The sequence below is a fragment of the Pleurodeles waltl genome, chromosome 9 (assembly GCF_031143425.1).
Source record: "Pleurodeles waltl isolate 20211129_DDA chromosome 9, aPleWal1.hap1.20221129, whole genome shotgun sequence".
Lineage (NCBI taxonomy): Eukaryota > Metazoa > Chordata > Amphibia > Caudata > Salamandridae > Pleurodeles > Pleurodeles waltl.
Window position 1 is genome coordinate 64373242 of NC_090448.1, and position 23797 is coordinate 64397038.

A 23797-nucleotide genomic window follows, 5' to 3' on the forward strand; every position below is an offset into this window, starting at 1 on the left:
ACGTGCTGTTCTTAACGGAAGGGAAAAATGCTTCATTATTGAACTGCCAAAGTTATCATTAGAGATCTCACACTTTAATGGAGAAATAGATGCTCACCTGTCTGTTTCTTTAAACACATGTTGTTCTTGGATGAATACAATTCCACGAGACTACCATTTTCTTAGGACATTTGAGATTAGGTAAACCACATTTTTGCATTTAACACCTGGACTTCGTATTCAATCCACACCTGAGGTCTTGAGAGGCCATTCTGAGCAGGGGTCATTGCCCGCTCCCTTCCCCACATCTGCCATATACTACCAGACAGACCAGCTCTTCACTGACTAAGTGCAACTACTTAAGGTCTGTGAACTCTAGGAAGAATATGTCCACTCTGGCCCATCTACATCCCAAGCACCACCAGCTGCCCCTCTGCAACAGAGTGTCAATAGGGCAACAACACAAGAGTTCACGGTAGGCACCATTGAGGAAGAAGGTGCAGGGATCTGGATCATTCTGCATTCTGCACACTGCTCTTTTTAGTGGCATCAGCCTGACTTCCCTGTAGACAAGTCCATCTCCCATCCCATTAGGCACACAAAACATTTTTGGCGCTACGTTCTCCAGATCATTGATCACTCCTACCTCCTGGCCCAATCACCCTGTGACTATGCAATTCTGGGTAGACCCACTCTGACTCATTAGTTCTTCCTATCCCCTTGACCAACCAAGCTGGAACAACCCCTTTCCCACTCATTCCTTCCCTGACTCCATCAATCCCTCTTTCCACAAGTGCCCTGCCCTCGATCACTCCCATTCTGCGTCACCACACCATGGCAATCCTATTTTGATTCACCCCTTCCTTACCTCCATCAGTTCCTCCTTCCTACAGGCTGACCTTCACTTGGATAATGTCACACTAGTTCGCCCCTTTAGTAGGTCAATCAGCTTGTGCTCCTCAGATGCCTACCCATGCTGTGACAATGTCAGTATGGATCACCACTTCCCTATTTTCAGCAATCTTTACTACCCCATGTTCATCACACTTGAATAATCTCATTCCTCATCACCATTTTGCTACCTCCATCATCCTTTGGTCCCCGCATACCCACCAATGCTCAAATATACATTCCTTCATCAGTTCTTCTGTTACTCCATCAGTCCTTGCTCCTTGCATACCCAATGCCGGGAGTATACATTCCTTGGTCTGTTCTTATGCCGCTCCATCAATCCTTGCTCCCCACATACCCACCAACGCAGGAAATATACATTCCTTCATCAGTTCTTATATAGCTCCATCAATCCTTGCTTGCCCTTCCCCCATTTACACTCACACTATCAATTTACAATTCATGGTCAGTCCTGTTGCTCCATCAGTCTCTGCACCCTCAATGTTCTCATACACCGGGACCTTACAAGGCTGTTACACTTTATTTTGCTCCATCAGTCAGCCATACCCCATTCACACTGACACGCTTCCCACTTCTGGTCTTCTGTCTATTGCATCTCACCCTTTGAGCCCCAACACTGAAGATGCTCTGTTGTTTCTCATGTCATCGATTCACGCTGTGATTTCCTCGGCAGCTCCTGCTCTGAACGGGATGAGTGGTACAACTGCATCAACAGGACTATCCAGGACTACTACAAAGCACACAGTCCAGCCAGCTATCACAACAGCATGGAGGTAGGTTGTGTGCGTGTGTAAACGTGTCTTTGTGTGTGTCTGTGTCAGTGCGTGTGGGTCTGTGTTGGGGACAGTCTGTGTGTGTGTCTATGTGTGTGTGTGTAAGTCTTTATGTGTCTGAGTGCGTGCAAAGCGTAAGGGGCTACTAGGAGTATACTTGTACAAGAGAGAGTAAAGATACAAAGGGCCTGTGCTGTCCCAATGACTTTATCATCCAGTAGGGTTGTTTGTCTCGCAGAACTTGAATGGGGAGATTGTCAAATTAAACCTTCTACTTAGAGGTCGTACATTCAATTGACACCCTAAAAAGCTGGGCACAAACTAAGCAATACGTGCTGAAAAGAATTTAGGTTCATCTACTGGTAATTCCAAGGTCCATGTTCAGTAGAAAAGTACGTTTGCCCATTTGCTATTGTGTTTTGGTATTAGTTGGCTGTTGTGTCTATAACTAGGCCTAGGAGAAATTCAATTATGCCAGAGTAATGGAAGTAATTTCGGTAATTCCGAGTCAATGTGTAGTGTGGAATTACCAAAATTACTCCAATTAATCTGGCGTTAAAGTTAAAAGTCAGTAGTAAATTGGAGGAAAACACTCCCCCAAGTGCACATTTAGTGAGCATGAGCAGCTGTTTGTGCTCACTATTTGGGTTCTGTTGCATTTAGAGGTACTCCTTAGCACAAAATGCACCCTTGCGTCCATTTTGGACACAAGGAGGCATTTTTGCTCTATAAAATAGTGCTAAATGCAAAATAACTCTTCTTGCGTATTTCAGGCGTAATCTCAATGAATTTTTAGGTAATTCTGCATGATTACACTAAACTGAATTACACGGGTTACACCCACCACTGTCTATAATACAGCTGAGTCTTTTATTTCTTCCCATATCAAGGTATGCATCAGTATTAGCGTATGGAGAATCATGTTTTCATTGTCCCTTTAGTTCAGTTGCCCTTCAGTAAAATCCCACTTGTGTTTATTGCTTATTGTGCTTGTTGGCTCTTGTTTTCATTGCATTCCTGTATTCATTGCTTCGTTGTGCATATTGGCACTTGTGAACATTGGATCACATTTTTTACCCCCTTGTCCCTTATGCCAGCTGGCACTTGTGTTCATTGGTTTTTGGGCCTGTATAACAGTTTTGCATTGCATGTCATTGTGTCTACTGGTGCTTTCATTTAATTTGCTACTTGCAAATAAAAGACATATGTCCTATTCACGAACTGCATTTTGTAGCAGGTGAAGCAGTATTACAATAGGCCTATTCATGTACTACAAAATGATCTTCAGTAGCCTACATGCGGAGACCACCCCCCCATCTCTCCTCTCTTTTCTGTGTGGTGGTCTTTTTTTGCCACATGTGCAGAGACTCCTGCACATGATGATCTATATTTTACTTGTTAACATGGGAGGGATGATGGGGTGGCTGAAAAAGGGGTATACTTGCACTTTAATTTGGCAGGGGGTGTTGAAGAAAGGGTAATCAGGGGGGATTTAGGGCAGGAATTTGCAAATACAAACATCGACCCACAAAAGAGCAAGCCAATTACAATTCACAACTTACATTTCTAAAGGTATGACACCCAACAACCATTGGAATAGCCAATTCGTCTTGCCTTTGGGACCTATTGGCTTTGCAATTGATTTTGGTGGTTCTGTATGGAGTTGTGACACTGTACAGCATTATCAAAATAAAAACTAAAAAAGCCACTACGGTGTTTGTGCCATTTCACTGACATGCACATGCAGCAGAAGGAATGTGCGCTTCAGCAGAATTACGCAGGTGCCACGTGCTTTAATTTTTTATTTGCAAATCAAAGATGGCAGATACTTCCTTGATCGGCAAATAAAAAAAGGTGTTGGAGTGAGGGGTGAAGCAGAAGCACTGGGACGGAAGGGTAAAAGCAGCGCATGGAGGGCATAGGAGGAGAGGCTTAAGAGGGAGAGAACACTACCAAAGCACGTGAGCCAAATAATAATGGAAAAATAATATGATTTCGACTTTTCTATACATACCTTTTAATAAATTTAGGCCCATATTTATACTTTTTGATGCAAAACTGCGCTAACGCAGTTTTGCGTCAAAAAAATTAGCGCCGGCTAACGCCATTCTGAAGCGCCATGCGGGCGACGTATTTATTGAATGACGTTAGCCGGTGTTAGCCGCCGGCGCCGTCTGGTGTGCGTTAAAAAAAACGACGTACACCAGGCAGCACCGGCGTAGGGGGATATGGGGCTTGGGCGTCAAGAAATGGGGCAAGTCAGGTTGAGGCAATTTTTTCGCCTCAACCCGATTTGCGCCATTTTTGTTTCACTCCCAACCCCCATAGAAATGACTCCTGTCTTAGCAAAGACAGGAGTCATGCCTCCTTGCCCAATGACCATGCCCAGGGGACTTCTGTCCCCTGGGCATGGTCATTGGGCATAGTGGCATGTAGGGGGCACAAATCAGGCCCCCCTATGCCACAAAAAAAATAAAAAAAACACTTACCTGAACTTACCTTAATGTCCCTGGGATGGGTCCCTCCAGCCTTGGGTGTCCTCCTGGGGTGGGCAAGGGTGACAGGGGGTGTCCCTGGGGGCATGGGAGGGCACCTCTGGGCTCCTTCAGAGCCCACAGGTCCCTTAACGCCTGCCTTTTGCAGGCGCTAAAAAACGGCGCAAAAGCAGCCGTACGTCATTTTTTTTGACCCGCCCACTCCCGGGTGTGAATTTTGCGCGGGAGTATAAATCCGACGCACATGCCTCGGAGTCAATTTTTTAGACGGGAACGCCTACCTTGCATATAATTAACGCAAAGTAGGTGTCCACGCTAAAAAATGACGCTAACTCCATGGACTTTGGCGCTAGACGCGTCTAACGCCAAAGTATAAATATGGAGTTAGTTTTGCGTCAGAATTGCGTAAAAAAAAAGACGCAATTCCAGCGCAAACGGAGTATAAATATGCCCCTTAATAAATAAAAAATAAAAATGTTACTTCAAGTAGAATATTTTAAAAAATGATTCTTTAAGAAATATTATTTACAACAAATATATTTCAGTCAATTAAATATTTAATACACATTTAAGTTAATGTTCTGTAACATATTTTTCAGCTATTGATTTAAAATAAATATTTAAAACTATTCACACTAATATTGTATATTAAACAGTTTTTCAAAGATTAATAAATGTTAAGAATTTTGAAGAAGTTTCTCAAAGCTTTTCCATTCGGAGATATGGCAACGGTCGCAGGGTCTCCACTTATACGTAAAAAGTTACGAGCTGTAACTTCACACTCTTAAATTCTGGTGTAAGAGGCTCCACAAGGGGTTGGAGACATTAAGGGCTTGATTACGAGTTTGGCGGTCCTAAGACCGACAAACCCGCAGTTGCTATCCTGACAGTTGGACCGCCAGGAGACCGCTGCCACCGCCAGGATCAGGGATCCCAGCGGGTTGGCGGTTGTGAAAGTCGTGGTCAGCCAGGACGATGCTGAGTTTGGCACCACCGTGCTGATCACAACTTTCCTTTCCACCAGCCTTTTTCATGGTGGGGTCCCCGCCATGAAAAGGCTGGCAGAAAGGCAGAGTTGGGACCACAAGGGAGCCCCTGCACTGTCCACGACATGGTCGTGGGCAGTGCAGGGGTCCCCATGACAGCACCCTCGGAATACGCACTGTCTGCTATGGCAGACAGTGCGCATTCCGAGGGTGTGTGTGTGACGTGATTGGCCTCGGCTCCCTCCAATGCCTCCACACTTTTTCCACCGGTCAGACCGGCAGTAATATCATAATACGACGTTGCCGCTGGTCAGCCCGGCAGAAACATCATAATACATCGGTGATAAGGCTTCCGGCTTGATGGCAACCTCCCCATCGCCCTATTGTAGTTCGGGGGGATCAATTACCGAACTCGTGATGAGTCCCTAAGTCTGCACAGTAGCGTAACAATAGCCCCCGCATCCCCTGTGATGCGGTAACCCCTGAGCTCCAGGGGGTCCCTCCAGCACTGTGCACGGGAAGCGGGCCCCTGGATAAGTGCTCCTGACTAGGCACAGAGTGTGGGGCCCCTCCATGTATTTTGCAGGGAGGGTTCAAATTTCGTTGCTCTACTGAGCCTGCACGAAGGAGTAACTTTACACTCAGAAATAGTGACTAGCAAAAAGTGTAAAGTTACTTCTTGGTTAAGTAATAGATTTACACCAGAGTAAATGTGCACGAGTAAACGTTTGTGAATAGGCCCTCTGTTTTTCTTTACCCCATTTGTCCACTGTCCTCTTTGTGTTGGTTCTGGTCCATCTTCTTTCATGCAAAAGGAATGCCTGATTCTCTGTTACGATGCACATTAAATCCCTGGGCATGTTGGGATCTAAGGCTACCTTCTAGCATGACGCACTTATAGAAACCTCTTCTTAGATACGCAAATGGCACAAGCCTGCACACTCGCCAGCAAAGGCCCTCATGGTGAAGCAATGTAATGCAACAGCATTTCCTCTCTTCCAGGTCCGCGAGAGACTAGGAATCTGCCTTGGTGAAAAGCCTCCATCCCTGGTGCCCATGTCTCACGTCATGATGTGCATGAACTGCAGTGCTGACTTCACACTGACCTTCAGGCGTAATCACTGCCATGCGTGTGGGAAGGTGAGCTTCATGCGCCCTCTAGCTGCAGCAGCATGCAAGTCCTGCAGGAAGTAGGGTTGCATAAGTGTTACTGTCTGCTGCAAGTTTTATTACTTCCTGGGACTGTCCCCGACACCTCCAAACAGGAGGTACACACCTCTAGTGTTAATTATTTAATTATTTATTTATTTATTATTTGTTTATTTATTCATTTATGCATTAATTTTTGATGGTGCACCGCATGTTGTTGCTATAGTGTAGGCATGAAAGCATATGGTGAGAAGTGCATCTTATTGAATATTTTGCTTTAAGCCTGTGATGAAAGGATGTCGGATTGGGGCTCACGTCACAGTCAACTGGACTCACAGAGCTGCTCTTATTCTGTTCTCGGCTTGTTTTACCCCTAATCTCATCCTGTATGTCTCAGTGGTCCGAAGATATTGTTAGGTGTTACCAAGTGCTTTCCATAACACTTGTAACTAAAGACTCTGAGTATCAATTGAGTGTTTAATCATAGAAATAAAATAGTTTGGATCAAATGTTTACAGAAAGGCTGCTAAATGCAGTTGCAACTCGCAGCATGCAAAAGGGGCGGGCGGCGTGGGGGGGTTAAATTAAAAAAATAAAATAAAAAAAAACACATACCTCCACCGCCGCCGCTCCATCCACTCCTCCCGCTCCTCTACAGACACAGCCTTCCAGCCTGCCCAGCATCATGATTGGCTTGGAGCACCCAGCCAGGACGCTCCCAGGCAGACTGGGAGCCTGGGCAGGTTTTCTCCAGCCCGGCAACAGTGTTGCTGGGCTGGAGAGAGCCTACTGCACATGTCTGTTTGGCCGGCCCGAGAAGGCTGGCTAAACACACATGCACTTTGAGGGGGAGTTCTGTGCACCCCCTCACTGCTCGTCACCCCGAGGACCTGCCCTTTTCTAAAAAAAAAGATAATAAACACAGTTTATTATTGTTTTTTGGGAAAAGGTTTGCAGTTGCCGCTGCTGGCAGTGGTGGGGAGGAGCCTCCCCTTACTAAATGCAGCTTCGGTATTTTAAAACAGTTGAAAACAGTGGCACACATAGAAAATCTGTTGAGTACTTATCGGGAAGATCAGATCTCAGTCACCCACCGGTGCAAATGTATCTCTTAATGCCAGGAGACGAAGCATAGTTTTATAAAGCATCTTTGCAACTGAGAGCCACAGTATTGATTTATTTTTGTCTTCTACGTTTGCAAAAACATTAAAAATAAGTTCCTTGATGCTTTGAATGTTTAATTTATTTAAATTCGTTCCCTGATGTCCTGTAGCTGTCAACGACAAAAAGTGAAATCTAATTTAACGCACCAGTAACACCAAAAACGAAGCACTGGGAAGTGCTATAGGAAAAGAAAACTAAATATGAGAGTAAGGTATTCTTTCCTTTGGACGATTTCCTGTACTTTTAAGATCGGTCATAACTACGGTAGAGCTGACTGAGGATCAGTCAGGGCTAAGGGAGGCACGAATGAGGATCAGCCATAATTAAGGTGGATCAGTCAGAGGTAGGGTGACAAATTAAGGAGGATCAGTCATGGCTAGGGTGAAGATGAATGAAGCTTTGTCACAGTGAAGATGGGTGTGAATGAGGACCGGTCAGATCTAGGTGAAGCTAAACCAAGGATCAGCCACAGCCAGGGTGATGATGAATGAGGACCAGTTAGGAGTAGGGTGGGGGTGATTGAGGGCCATTCGGAGCTAGGGTGGAGATGAATGAGGATCGGTCACGGATAGGGTGGAGTTGAATGATGATCACTCAGAGCTAGGGCGGAGGTGAATAAGGGCCAGTCAGAGTTAGGCATGAGATGAATGGGTATCGGTCATGGCTAGCATGGAGATGAATGAGGATCAGTGATGTCTAGGGTGATGCTGAATGAGGATCAGTTAGAAGCAGAGTGGAGGTGAATGAGAGCTAGTCAGACCAAGGGTGGAGATAAATGAGGATCAGTCATGGCTAGGATGGAAATGAATGAGGATCAATCATGGCTAGAGTAAAGACGAATCAGGATCTATCATGGCTAGGGTGGAGATGAATGAGGATCAATCATGGCTAGGGTGGAGGTGAATGAGGGGCCAGAAAGAGCTAGGGTGGAGATGAATGAGGATCATTCATGGCTAGGGCGGAGATGAATGAGGATCAATCATGGCTAGGGCGGAGATGAATGAGGATCAATCATGGCTAGGGCGGAGATGAATGAGGATCATTCATTGCTAGGGTAGAGATGAATGAGGATCATTCATGGCTAGGGTGGAGGTGAATGAGGATCAGTCAGAGCTACACTGCAGAAGAATGAGGATCAGTCATGGCTATGGTGAAGATGAATGAGGGTCAGTCCGAGGTAGTGTGGAGATGAAGGAGCATCAGTTAGGGCCAGAAAGGACATATAGGAGAGTGAGGTTATACCTAGACTGCAAATGTTTGGTAAGAGCTCAGTAGAGTGATGCATCCATTGTAGAGATAGGTGTGTAATTTGAAGTTCACAGATTCCAATCCTGACCTCTGCACTCAGCCTTACATCCTTCTGAGATCAATAAAATGAGTACCATTGAGTTGGGTAATAATTAAGACCTGAGTTGGGTAATAATTAACACCTGTTATCAATGTCAAGAGACTAGAAAAATGGTAGAGTGTGTTATATAAGTGTAGTGAATATTTGTTAAGGGAAACAGGGAAAGAGTAGAGAGTAAAGGAATCCCTAATCCCTTTCTAGAGGGAGGATCATTTAGAGGTAGGAGGAGATAACGGAGGACCAGATAGTCGATTTCAAGGGATCTGGAGCTAGAATGGATATAAAGGGAGATTCAGATAGAGCCGGAGTGGTGAGAGTGGTGACCAAGGCATCTGTTAGAGTCTAAGAGGACACATGGGAGGAAAAGTCAGAGGTCAGAGGAGATGGACAGTGAGTACATTTAGGAAAGCAGATAAAAGGATTAGAGTTCGAGTGGAGACAGACTCGTTTAGGGCTACAGTGGGGACAAAGGACCATCAGTTAGACCGTGAGGGGTAGTAGAGCTGAAAAGGTTGAATGAAACACCAGAGAGAAGCAGGCTCGAGATGCCAAGGTAGGAAAGTGAGATCAGAAGAAAACAGAGGTCTCTAGGGTTAAACCAGAGGTAGCTGATGGACAGTAGAAGAGTGCCTGCAGTGACATGTACACATGAGATATAAGAGTACAGTCCTTTTAGTGGAGTGACCGACCCAAACACCTGATTACAGAGGAGTGTGGAGTCTAAAACGTTAAAAAAAAGCTACTGATCAGCAAGACAGGGCTGGATATAACTGGGGACAGTTGAAGGGGACGAAATGGGCAGGAAGTGAGCTTGCTTGAGCTTGTTTGGGCTTATTACTATTCTGTTTCCATGCAGATTGTTTGCCGGAATTGTTCAAAAAAGAAATATCCACTGCGGTACCTGAGGGACCGCCCAGCCAAGGTTTGCGATGCCTGCTACGCCGAGCTCAAGAAAAGAGGTGATTGGTCTGCTTGTACAGAACCTGTACCAGAATAAACTCTATTTGCAGGTTTCATAATAGAATTTTGCATTGCGTTGTTTTGCAGTTGTATATATAGCCATATAAAGTGCTTACAGTCCTCGTGGCAATGATGATGTATATTTGCTCTGCAGTATGAAAGGAAATGTGGAAGATGGATCTAGATGACTAGTCTGAATTAAGTTTAGACAATTACATCTGGTTCGAATTAAATGGTTCTAAAGAGATCATTTGAATAGAAATTAAATCTGGTTCTAATTATTTGGTTTAAATATATATTTGGTTCTTCCTTTTCATGTCAAAATAAAAGGTGTACCTCTCATTACCACTATTTCTTCTTCTTTGCACATCTTCCTCTTCTGCCTATCTCATGTTTTAATCTTCTCCTTATATATTTCCCTCCGTATTCCCGCATGGGGGCCTCCATGTGCACTATTTTATGCCCTAGGTTAGGCTTATCCAGCGAGTAGCTCATGAGCTACTGGTAGCTCTCCAGATACATGCAAGTAGTTCTCCTAGCCTACTAAATTAGAGGCTTTGGCCTGGCTAAATTTATATATGCATACCAAAACTCAAACGTGAGCCAAGACGAGATTACGATGTGTATATTTTCAGAACTCATAAGATGATGTTTGAAGAAAAATGATAACATTTCCAAAATATATTTAAAGCTGATATTTGAGTGATAAATCACGTGGCACTTGTTATATTACTAATATTATTACCTTGATACTAGGAGCACTGCAGCCATGGTTATGTATTGCCCATGTAAAGGGACTGCAAGCTGACAAAGTCTTTTTTCCACTTTACTGATGGCCACTCTGCCTGTGATCACTGCTGGTAATCTTGCATAACGTGGGACCTAATGCAATCTTGGCTGATGTGATCACTATTACACCACTAATAATATGAGTAACTCAGTATGATTTCCATTGAACATAAGTCCCTCGTATTACAGAATGGGTTGAAGATGCCTGCCCTAGGCTCACCTTTAGGCCAGCCAACCTTACTGCCTGTCCTGTCTCTCTACTAAACCTCTGTTTTTGGTTACTTTGTAGTCTTTCTGCTTCCCCTTTTCACACTTATCTCACTTTCTCTCTGTTGACTTTCTCATTAGTTGTTATTTTAATCATTTGATCAAATTACATGTCATTTGAGCCAAAGGATCTGCACTGCTCACTGGGGTCTGTGGCAGGCACTTTGCATTCAGCCCATTCTGCCATTGCTTCTGAGAGACTGGTGTTTCTATTGTAAACCACAGATAATAACATCTTGGTTATTTAGTGCATAGCATATCCTTTCTAGTACTGTGATACAAAGAGAATTTAGGAGAAATGTATTGACTTTCACTTTCTTGAACTCTTTTGCTCTCATTTTGCAGAAATGCCAGTGATGGTGGTGAGTTTCCCACAAACGCCTCCCTCCAGGTTTGCAGGCACTGCCTTCTCCTCCATGTTCCAAAATATTCACCCCTCATCGTTCAAGAGGCAGAAGAAAATCCCTTCGGCTCTCAAGGAGGTAAGTGGAGCTGACTGTAGCAAATATATGGCTTCATGTACACACAACTGACGCACTGTGTTACCCTCTGCTGAATGGCCTTGCTGCTACTGCCCCAGTGAATCTGGTTCATAGTTCTAGAACAACTTGGTTACCTGTGGCATCACCAATATGGGAGGGTGCCATATTTAGTGGTAAGCAAAACTGTGTAATTGTTATGGAACAATTTGTGAAATTTCATGAGAACTTTGTTGCATTTTGCAAAATTATGAAAAATCACCCCTTTTGCGCAAAATACAATTTATTGGTATCTTCTGTGACTTTTATTACACCATTGCCCACTTCACTTAAAATCTCTTGCAAGATACAGCAGAAAAGTGGTTCAAACAGAACATGTCTCTTAAGACATCTTCTGCATGAACTAGTCCCCAACAGGTGAAAAGTTTGCAAAAATAGTCAATGTGAAATTTCAAGAAATTAAACTTACACCCATACCGACCCATATTACCCCTACAAGTAGCAAAATGTGCCCTACTTCAATAGGAATGTTGGCACACAACAAAAACGTGATTTAAGTAGAGCAACACAAACATTTTAGTTACCATGTTCATGAATACCCAGTCAAAATTGAAGGGTTGATTCATCATGATTGTTTGCTACTCACAAAGGTAGTTTACGAGTAGTATATTTACGACTGCGGAGTCTCTGCACATAAAAATATTAAACAATCCTATCTGGAGTGTTTTTCCTTATATCAGCATAATCCAAGGTTTGCTTTGTGAAGAAGGGTGTGGAGCATTGTGGTTGCACTAGGTAGCACACTACAATACAAGATGCTCTATTGGCATAACAAGTTGCGGGACAAGATAGACAAAGTAAACACATAAAACACATCATATTACAGTCTGTCATGAAGTGGTAATTTCACCTTTCTGCCTTTTTTGTAGTCTCTGTTTCTAATGTACATACACAAATTGTGATGACCAGCGAAGACTTCATTTGGAACTCAGAGTATCTTATTGGGAAGGAGAAGGGCCGCAGAGTAATTTGTTACAGGGAGTCTTTTACCACTGTATTACTGATTGTAATCCACTCACAGTTCAGTTAGGGTTTTAGGATTTTCCCATTTGTTTAGTGACAGATGTCACAAATGTTGATGGTTGAGTATTTGTGAGATGGAAAGTATTAGCTTCTCTAAACTACTTTCCCAGCTAGATTTCATCACCACCTCACTGGCTAGTCTTTCTGTCCTGTAAACATGACTACTCAGTAGATAGACATGGCTGGTGGGGAATCTTGAATGCCTCTAGTATGGATGTCAAAGTGATCTAGATAGTTAGAAAATAATAGTTTTCAAACATGCCAGGCATGGCAGAGATGTCTATTAGACGTCGCCAGGGGTCAATTAGGGCTTCCCTTTGCAAACCCTGACCCAGAATTCAGAAAGGCAGTGCAATGGGAAGAAATTAAAAGTAGTTACAACAAGGATGGAAGGCACAAGCGTGTGGTATCTCCTATCCACCATCACAACCATGTACCCTCAGCTGCAAACAGGAAGATGGGCCCAGGGTGTAGCATCTCCTCTCTGTTGTCCCACCCGTATCCCTTCAGCAGCAAACAGGAAGATGGCAAAAGGGAGTGGTGTCTCCTATCCATTGTCCCACCCATATCCCCTCAGCAGCAAACAGAAGGATGGGACAAAGGAGAGGTAGCTCATATCCATTGTCCCATCGGTATCCCCTCATCAGCAAACAGGCATATGGGACAAGGGAGTGGTGTCTCCTATCCATTGTCTCACCCATATCCCCTCAGTAGCAAACATGAGGATAGTGCGAAGGAGTGGTATCTCATATCCATTGTCCCACCCGTATCCCCTCATCAGCAACCAGGCGTATGGGACAAGGGAGTGGTGTCTCCTATCAGTTGTCCCGCACATATCCCCTCAGCAGCAAACAGGAGAATGGGACAAAGGAGTGGTGTCTCCCATCCATTGTCCCACCTATATCCACTCATCAGCAAACAGGCGTATGGGACAAGAGAGTGGTGTCTCCTATCCATTGTCCCACCCATATCCCCTCAGCAGCAAACAGGCGTCTGGGACAAGGGAGTGGTGTCTCCCATCAGTGGTCCCGCCCATATCGACTCATCAGCAAACAGGAGGATGGCACAAGGGAGATTATCTCCTATCCATTGTCCCACCCGTATCCCCTCAGCAGCAAACAGGAGGATGGGACAAGAGTGGTCTATTTTGTCCATTGTTCCACTCCAAAAAGGAATATTGGACAGAGAGTGGTATCCCCTATGTGCTGTCCAACCAAAAGTTATAGAACTGCCTCTTACTTGCTATTCAGAGCTTAGGGTCGGACCCTTTTCTCCCTCAGCTGCGCCACCAGGGCAGGGCAAAGTGAGAAACATCAGCATGTCATCCATGAAAGAATTTCCGCATGCTTCTGTCTGATGTTGATGGTGTGGGTAATTTCATCATGAAGGTAAGAATAAGTGTCCAGAATTCATCTCAGACTTTTGATTCAGAGCTGATTCCAAGCCTGGGGGTGGCTTTATCGTACAGACAACAATGAAAAGAATCATCCAAGAGGCATCAAATGCTTGAGGCAGGCTCCGAGCCAGCCTGCACAGTCTCTCAATGCTCTATCCCAGTGGCTTACACTTTTGAGCAAGTGTACTGCTTTTAGCTTATTCGCAAAATCTGAGGTTGTTATTACTAAAAAAAACAGCAGCATTCCAGCACCACACAGGGACAAACACTGGTACTGCAACACCCGCCCATAGAAAATAATGGAGGTAGACAATTAAAACCCTTAGGAAAAAAATGTTACATTGAAATAAATTATTTACAACAGTTACACCTACAAATAAATATAATGTAAAGTTTAAGTAGCTAAAAATAAAACATACTTATTATTTAATTTTAACATTTTTTTGGCAATCTATTTTGAATTTAAAAATTAATTTAACAATAATTATTATTAAAAAATAATTACATTGATTTCAATTAATTCCATATGCAATGTAGCGAGTTATGAAAGCTAGGACTGATCCCATATTTACCACTTTCACGCTGTGCAATTCAGAATTTATGTGGGTATCTCAGTTTTTTCAAAAGATAATGCTTTGTTTTTAACTGTTGTAAGACAAGATTAGTGCGTTGGTAACAAGCAGACTACACATTTTATTTTTGGCAGTTTCACAAAGCTCCAACCTTGCCCATAAACTTGTGAGCGCCTCACAACACACACAGACTATTTTAAATATTTTTTTTATGACACAGGTAGATTTGCCAGATTTACAGGATGCAGAGCTGAGACCAGGATTTGAACCTGGGATTCAAACTTGGTTCCCCAGGTTACATGGTGGCCATTCGTAACCACTAAGCCACATGGCTTTCCCTGAAAGCTTGGCTCATTTTGGGCTCAAGATTGCAAGAAGGCCTCAAGCTGAACCAGGGCTAAGCATCTGGCTCAAGCTTTCAACGGCTCAGCCGCCTCTACCAAAGAGAGCAGCGATTGAAGTGATATGACATATAGTAGACTTTCTCGAAGGGCGCATGCACTGTCTGGTCACTCCGGAAGTGACATCAGTTGTAACCCAGTCTCATCTCTCCTTTCAGGCAGCTGCTTCTGGAGAAGGCTCTGCGATCAGAGGTTACCTGCACAGGTGTAAAAGGGGCAAGAGGCATTGGAAGAAACTCTGGTTCGTCATCAAAGGCAAAGTCCTCTATACCTACACGGCAAGCGAGGTGCGTGTTGCACACTCTGAGGTCAGCGCTGCGTCACATCCGGAATGTCTGAACCTAAATAATAACTCGCTATACACAACTCATTTCGCAAGGTGTCACTCCTGTTTCTATATTCACTTGTAACAGCTGACTTTATTACTCAAGTCACTGATAGTCAGTCAGTGAACCGACTTTGGATGGATAAGAGCTAGGACTGACCCTCTGGGATGCAGACCTCTGGCCTGTAGATTTCACACTGACCTCTGCAGCAGGTTCACTATGCCTTGGAGCTGTCCAATGAGCAGGGCTGAAAATGCAGACAATTTACGGTGCCACCGCAGGAAGCAGCAAAGGGCACATTTTTAATCGCATTGTCCATAATCTTTGCACTTCCATGGTCCTGTCTGCTTATTGTATCCGTCTCCAGAAACACTACAGGAAGTTTAGAGATAATATGCATTCACAAGCTATGGAGGGGGCTTTCTTGTAGTGATGGAATTGGGAGGAAATTGTGGTATATGGCATTACTGCTGGTGTACAGCATCTACCTCTGTGAAAAGATGCTAAGAAAATGACCCCTCTAACAGCTCAGTTATATGTTTTTTATTTGTTTGCCATGCTTTGTATAGAGCTGGCATATTTCTTCTAACTAATTCAGTGTGCTTGGTTTTAAAGAACTTCAGGTCAATGGCTAGTAATCTCGAAGTCTAAGAACTTTGAATAGGTTTTGTTTGATTAGGCTGAGGTGGCCACAATCATCTAAGCTCCTTTTGGGCACCTAGACTGTGTGAAGACGAGAGGAAAGGGTTTAATAGAAGGCAGGAACAGAGCTGGTCTAACAGAACAGAGGCATGTAGAACTCAGTTCAGGAGCGAGGCATGTCCTCATCGGCCCAGCCTTCTTCAACTGCTGCACGCTACGCATTGGCCGGAGAGGCGCGCTCCATCTGTCGATTACTTCCATTGGGGTATCATCTGTGGTTATCTGTCTTGTGTTTTGTTTTCTGACGTTCGACTTACCTTTGCTATATGTGCCTGACTTCGTGTGCGTGGGGCCAAGATGGGGTGTCTGAGCCGTTAATGAAGACACATTCACCATCAGCTGTTCTGAATCCAATGGGGTTCAAGGTCAGGCCAAGGATTGTCTGGACATCTGCTTCATGGAGCTTCCTAAAGACCAGGGAGTGGTCAGGCTCAGCTTTCGTGGGGTGCTTTGATAGTCTTCTGTAGCCTTGGTTCTTTGATCATTGGTGACCAAAGCGATAAGGCCCAAACATGGTCCTGTCCAATGAGCGCTGTGTCTCTGCTTTAACTATAAGGATAGACATTTTTCACTCTCTTAATTGGCCACTGATGGTTGCATGACATGACACATATCTCCACATATCTCCAACGTACCTCGAAAGTGAGAATAATGGCTTCACGCACACTGTCTGCGAAAGGAAGCCACGGATACAAGCACTGGAACAGGAAGGCTCAGAGAGGAAGTCTAGGAGAGGGGGACACAGAGACTCAAACACTAGAAACACAGGCATTGGGATAAGGAGAGTCACGGACACTGGGCCTGTGACACGTGGCCACTGGGACATAGAGTAAGAAGATGGAGACGAAGGTCAGGTGACAAAAGCACAGAGAATGGGACAGAGAAACACCAACACTAGGACATGGAGACACGAGCCATAGGACGGGGAAACGTGGGCAGATGTAACGTGACAGGGAGACGTGGACCCTGAGGAAAGGACAGATTGACACTAGGGCAGTAAAACTCGAACAGGGAGACAGGGCCACAAACACCGAGGCAAGCAGAGATTAACACCGGCTCTGGGACAGGGAAACATGAACAACACATCGGGGACACGTGGACGTGGCACCAGGCCACACGAGGTCCGCCACTGCGGCAAACCACTAACTAAAAGCGCAAACAAACACAACCAAACACCCATCAGCGCCAAGAAGACAAGGCTCTTTCAGGCATTACAAAATACTCTCTAACCTAAACTAAGCTGAATTAACCTAACAAACTTTGCGAATCAGGGCCATTGTATCTTTTGACAGAGTTTGGTTAGGCGGGGGGGGGTGGGGGGGAGCCGAATGTCCCCCTCAAAACTTTAGTCATCTAACGCCACGTACTGCACTTAGCACCGAATAAAAACAAACGAGTAATAGTATTCGAGGTGTGCAAGTTCAGAGTTAAAATTTGCATGTAAATAACTTTTATGGCGCGGGCATACAACACAAGGGGGCGCTGCGTTAATCAGCACATGCAACTCAAGAAACAGAAAGGCAGTAGTGCGCCTGAAGACATGCCCAAGACGGTGTATGCAGCTTGAGAGGTGTTTACTTTCAGCTTGAAACCACTGCCTTCGTCGCATCCCACTGGCTAAAGTGCACCGATGTTTAAACAGCTCAACTTGTTCTGGCGTGGTGGTTACGCTCAATGAAATCTGACATCATGCCCAATAATCGGAGGATTTGTATGGCGTGGATGAATAAATCAATTTCCACCTGTGAATGTGGGCGATGTTCACAACTTTTAGACTTCTTGATGTTGTCGTTTGCCCCCATGACAAAAATTCTCTTGCATGTAAAGTTGACAAGTATTTTATGAAACTGATGACATTTACAAACTAAGCAAACTTTAACAAAAACACACCTGATGTTTGCTGAAGCAAAAGCGCACAACTTTGCCAAGCCCTAATTTCAGCATCCTATCTTTGTGTTTGCAAGAAGTTTACTGTCAGTTTCATGCAAAGTAAGAAAAGTGCAAGGTGATTGAGAGTGACTGTGTAGGAAAATGGGTTACTGGTTGAGGGGGGTGAAACCCTACTCAAGCAGCAGCCACAATTCTTGTGAGGGTGAAACACGGCCAACCTCCAAAATAACCTGTGCTTAACCCCCTAGTAGGGGCAAACTCCAAAATAACCTGTGCTTAACCCCCTAGTAGCTTGGCACAAAGCAATCAGGTTTAACCTAGAGGCAATGTACTGTATAAAGTATTTATTCAGCACTTCAAACAGTACTAAAGTGAAAACACCACACAAAAAACATCCCACACCAATTTAGAAAAATAGAGTCAATTGTAATACATTTGAGACCAAAACAATAGAAATCCAATTAGTAGAACCAAAGATATGTACTTTTGAATATTTAAGTGAAAAAGTGCTTAGAAACATAAAGAGCCAACTGTTGTTATCTGGTCGCCCCAGACCATGACAAAGTCACAGGTTCAGGATGACCATAATGGAGCGTGGGCTGGGCACAGGGACCAGGTGAGGCCAGCTGAACAAAGTATTTTAAATCTGGGTTGTGGACCGTTGCAAGGCCCCACATCGAGAATGGGTCACGCAGTGGCGGCTTCAAGCTCCTGCGGTGAGGATGTGTTGCACAGCAGCGGTTCTGAGCAGCTGCAAGTCTGTGATGCGAGGTCCTGCGTCGAGGATGCGTCACTCAGCAGCAGTTCCGAGGAGCTGCGGGGCTGTGATGCGTGGCTCTGTGTTGAGGATGGCTCCTACAGTGGCAGTTTTGAGGAGCTGTGGGGTCCTGTGTCAGAGATGCATTGTTCTGTGGTGGTTCTGATGCAAGGCTGAGAGGTGATGTATTGTACTGTGTCCGTTCTGCTTGGACCAGAGATTGGGCTGGCCTAGGACCTTCAGTACCAAAGGCTCCAGGACTGGGGTGGCACCATTTGGGGGTAAGACTCACAGTAAGAAGAGTCTAGGGGCTGGGTTCAAGGTGGTTGCAGCTTTCCCTGTCCCTGAGGCTCTGATCAGGGGCCAACCAACTAGCCCTTGGAGTCTCTCTGGGTCCTGGGTCCAAGATGCAGGTCCAATCCTTCTCACTCAGGCAGCAGGGCAGCAGAGTAGCAGTCTTTCATTCAGAGCAGCACTCTTCTGAGTCTTCCACAGGTCCAGATGTGTACTGTAGAGTTGGGTCTGAGGGTCCAGTATTTATACCGGTTTCCCTCTTTTATGTAGGAGAAGTTTCTAGAGGCTTCCACCCCCAGAGGCGCTTAGAATTTCTTTTCTCCCTCCACTGGCCCCAGCTTGCCTGGGGTCACAAAAGATTAGTGTCAAACACTTTGTGCAAGTACTCAGGCAGAGCCTTTGTGATGTGCAAATGTGGTAGGTGGCAATTCCGCCCCCTCATCAAGTCAGAGATGGCCCATTTGGCCAACACCGATTTCCCTTTGTCTCACTGTCTGGGAGCAATACAAAAAAACAACTGTCAGCCACACCTAGTCATGTGACTCAGAATACAGGCTGCAGGCACTAAATGGTTAGGACAAGAAAATGGCAACTTTCTAAAAGTGGCATTTTCAGAATTGTGACTTAAAATATGACTTTACCATTAAAGAGAGTTCAAAATTAAAATTGTTTAGACACCAATCTCAACATTCCTACCTGCTCCCAATTGAAAGTTACCACTTATTAAATGCAATATGGAAACTCAATGTTCTCATATTATATGGAAAGAGGTAAGTCACACGATAGTGAAAAATAAATGTAGGGGTTTTTCACTACCAGGACACATAAAACTTAAAAGTGCTTGTCCCAACCCTTGAGAAGTAAATGTGCAGCACAGTTCTGAAATTCTTTTAAGAACTACAGCATGAATATCAATTACACTGTAGGCAATTCCATTGCTAGTTACAGTTCCGACATGCCATTACTCCTTACATTAGACCTCTCAAATCACTTCCAGAATTCAACCTGCTGGAGGGCAAACTCCTCTTATGAGAATTAAAGGCCCACAAAATCACCAAGAGGTATTGCTCTTTGGTACTGCACAGCACTCACAAATTCCCGGCCCTCAGAAGCTCATGGTAGATGGATATTGACACTTTAGGTGTCGACGACTGGTCTAACGCTCTATGTACGCCGTGGGAGATGGCCATATCGGCTTGTCTCTGCCCTATCTAACTCAAATACTTCCATAGGGCCTACTGCATGAGACATTATCTATGGAGCATGGAGATGTTGAGCTCCCCATTATGTCTACATTGCCGGACGGAAGATGGCATGTTTCTACACACGGTTCAGGGTTGTTCGGTGTTGGACCAATTTTGGAGGGAAGTGACCTCCTGCCTCGGCAAGGTTTACTCCTGCACTGTTCCACTTGACCCGAGATTGATCCTTGTACATATTACAGGTGACTTGGAGATAACAGATACAAACAGACACTCCTATTCCCAGGAAATAACTTTAGCAGCGAGAGACATAGCTAAGGCATGAAAAGCAGACCATGCCCCTTCCCTGACAATATGGAAGCAGGGATTAGACCATTGCCTGGGGCTTTAAATAGCAGTTTACCAGGCGAGGGGATTCCCCCAGAAACATCCCAAAATCTGGCAGAGATGGGCGAACTATAGGGGAATCACTCTGGAACCAGTCTGCAATATTAACACTTGTGTGAAAAAAGAGACTTAAACTTATGGGGTTGGCTGCTGGGTGGTGGGGTGGGAGGTGCTTTATGTTAATGTTTCTGATCGGTTTATATGAATTACTTTTCCTGTATTCTTTGGCCTGAGAGACCATTTTATCTCAGTAAACTCTAATAAAATATGTTATTAAAAAAATGCATATCCAACTTTTTATATGCACTGCTCTGACACCCCATGTTATGCACCATTCCAACCTAATTATCTTGGAATGGGGCAATAGTTTCACACCAGGGCAATATTACGTGGTCCGGTGTTGAATGTAGCTTGGTGCAAATATACCATTCTAAACTCAGTGGAACTCAAAAAGACAACAAATGTTTACAATGCATGTAAATAAAGTGTCAGAACTCGGGACATGACATTCAATCTTTCACATGGAAGACATCGGGTAATTTAGCTGTGGCCAAAAATTGATTTTCTGTTCCACCCATGTGGTAAGATAGCAGGTTCTACAAGCATGACTGCGCATTTATGATAATGAGGAGCTGAAAGAATATTCTCCATGTGTCTTTCAAGTGTAAGCTCCTTGCACTTCCTGTCCCAACCTGGAAATGCAGAATGTTAGGCACGGCTACTGATATACCGTCAAACCGTAAGGCCTTGACACTATGGGGGTCATTATGACCCCGGCGGGAGGCAATAGTGTGGCGGTAGTACCACCAACAGGCTGGCGGTACTTACCGCCACATTATGTCCGTGGCGGGGCCGCGAGAGTATTACCGCTGATACCGCCAGGCTTCCGCCAGCCTGCAGCATGGCGGTCCCGGCGGTTGTAATCCGGTTGTAATCTGCCAGGGCAGCGCTGCAAGCACCGCTGCCCTGGGGATTACGAGTCCCCATTACGAGTCCCCATCCGCCAGCCAGTCCATGGCGGTAAACACCGCCATGGAAAGGCTGGCGGTATAGGAGACTCGGGTGCCCCTGGGGGCCCCTGTAGTGCCCATGCACTTGCAATGGGCACTGCAGGGGCCCCCATGCACAGCCCCATCGCACATTCCACTGCCCCAATTACAGGTAGTGGAATGTGCAGCGGGTGCTGCTGCACCTGACGCACCTCAACATTGCCACCGGCTCGATTACAAGCCGGTTTCAACGTTGTGGAGAGTTTTCTGCTGGGTCAGCGGGAGAAAATGCTGTTTCCGTCCACTGGCCCAGCGGAAAAGTCATAATAGGGCGCCAAACATACCGCCAGCACTGGCGGTATGTTGGCGACCGCGGCTTCGGCAGTCTTTAAAAAAGACCGCCAAAGTCGTAATGAGGGCCTATATTTCTTGAAATAGGGGACCTTTAACTTTGACACAGCACTGCTATCCATACCTACCCTAAACAACCCATGAATGAGAGAGTAGGAACCCAACCAAGAAGAAATGTGAGCATTAGAATTTGTCATTTTATTTTATTTTCTAAAGTAACCTTTTTCATCTAAACCCATTTTCTTTTCTGTACTTGTAGGATAAAGTAGCCCTGGAGAGCTTGCCTCTGCTGGGTTTCATAGTTTTATCTGAGAAGGGGGAAGGAAAGACGGACCCAGGGACAGTTTTCCAGCTCTACCACAAGGAGACGTTGTTTTATAGCTTCAAGGCAGAGGATCACAATTCAGCCGAGAGGTACACAGAGAAACTTGCTCTTTGATTTATTGCTTTCCGCAAAAGCAACATGTGAAATAATCCAAAACCTCCTTGATACATGGAAGCCAAAAAACAACTTCTCTTTTTGTTATTGTGATTGTTTCTATTTCTGATTATACTTTGACAACATATAGACTTGTCGATGAGATGCCAGCAGGTGGTGTGCATTGATAGTCTTCAAATATATATCAGTTTTTTTAACTTCATCCTTTATGGCTTCCCATCGCTTGTTTATATTTTGCCTGGTCTCTTTTTCCCCCTTTCCTTCTTCAACTCTCATCTCTAAAACCCACAAGACATACACACGTCATGGGTTTCAAATAAGTGTCTTAGTGTTAAGTGATTAGAAAGAAGAAAATTGAGATGTAGCCAAAAAGTTCTGATTGACATCGAAGAAGACCTGTCCCAGTAGACTCTCCAGTATCTTTGGATGCTTAGAGAATACCTCACTAAAAGGCCCTTGATATGGAGCATGGTGGTGCATCTTCATTGATCTTCTGTCTGTTTCTTGAAATCTTGAGTATTTTTATGAATCAGAAAAGGGAGACGAGACAGTAATGAATGAAATGTGTAGAGTGAGCCAGCAAAAAAGACTTGGAAAGGCATTTGACTAAGTGCAGTGGTGTGCCCACCAGTAATCTCAAAGAGCAGAGATGGGGGAATAGCAGAAATGGGGGACAGCAAATACAAGAGAGCTGAACAGTTGTTAAAAAAGACAACTTGAAAAGCCACATTGAAAGTCTTGTGGGGGTAGAGTAAAATCTGTTTTGTGATAGTGTGTAGTTAGAAGAGTGTGTAAAAGAGACTGTGTTGAGGAACTGCTCTACACAAAACTAAGATATTTCTCATTCAGACCTGTACTATCAAAGCGATGATAAGCAACATTTTGAAGTTGGTTATCAGAATTTTGAAGCACAAGTACAAAGAACTGCCTTTGTGACCTCATTTATCTAATGCAAGAAAAACCATATTACATTATCTTATGAAATGAAAAGATATTTAATATGATTTTTCTTCTAGAAGAAAGGTAATAAAAACCTGATGTGATACTGTGTAGACACACACGTTCTGTCAACTTTCCTTGTTTTCATCTTCCTTTCTTCCACTTTTCTTGACCACATCCAACACGCTTCCGCCCAGATCTCGTGAACCACTGATGCGCTTACCAGAGGGGAGGGCGATGCCGAGTCGACAGGGATTGAGGTAGCTATGAACAGTGCAATCCTCTGTAGGATTTCTCCTTTTGAGGAACTCTATCTGTGTTTAGTGAAGGATTATTCAGATGAAATGAAGCAGTGCGTACAATGATTCAGTGCACCCCCATACTTTGTACAGTAAATACTTTTACTTCTGTTTCACTATTTTACTTCCATCTTTTCAAACTATATATATCTACATCTATACATACATCTACATACATACATATATATTAATTTGTGTATACGGTTGATTGCAATAATTAAAATGCATTGTAAGTTGGTATTTATGCCATTTGAGTCATTTGTATTTAGTATAAAATGGTTTAATATGCCAAGATAAATTATTGTTTAAGAGACAGAAATGTGTAGAAAAGTAGATTAGTTGGTTGACTGCAAAATAAAAAAGAAATAATTTTGTTTTTGTGTGTTAAATGTATTGTGACTGGACTTCTAGACTAAAAAAACTGTGCTAATGTACTACTAGAACTTTGCCGTGTTTTATTTGTTTTGGG

The 23797-nt window shown here is 44.2% G+C and overlaps 1 protein-coding gene across 1 annotated transcript in view; it reads left to right on the plus strand.

Annotated features, from left to right (window-relative positions):
- The window catches only part of FGD5 (FYVE, RhoGEF and PH domain containing 5), a 397552-nt gene that overhangs the window by 343463 nt on the left and 30292 nt on the right, over positions 1-23797 (plus strand). Inside the window, exons 15-20 of the mRNA XM_069206301.1 lie at positions 1565-1664; positions 6148-6285; positions 9663-9765; positions 11168-11304; positions 14912-15040; positions 21911-22065. Coding sequence (XP_069062402.1) covers positions 1565-1664; positions 6148-6285; positions 9663-9765; positions 11168-11304; positions 14912-15040; positions 21911-22065 — 762 coding nt within the window. The remainder of the gene's footprint in view (positions 1-1564; positions 1665-6147; positions 6286-9662; positions 9766-11167; positions 11305-14911; positions 15041-21910; positions 22066-23797) is intronic.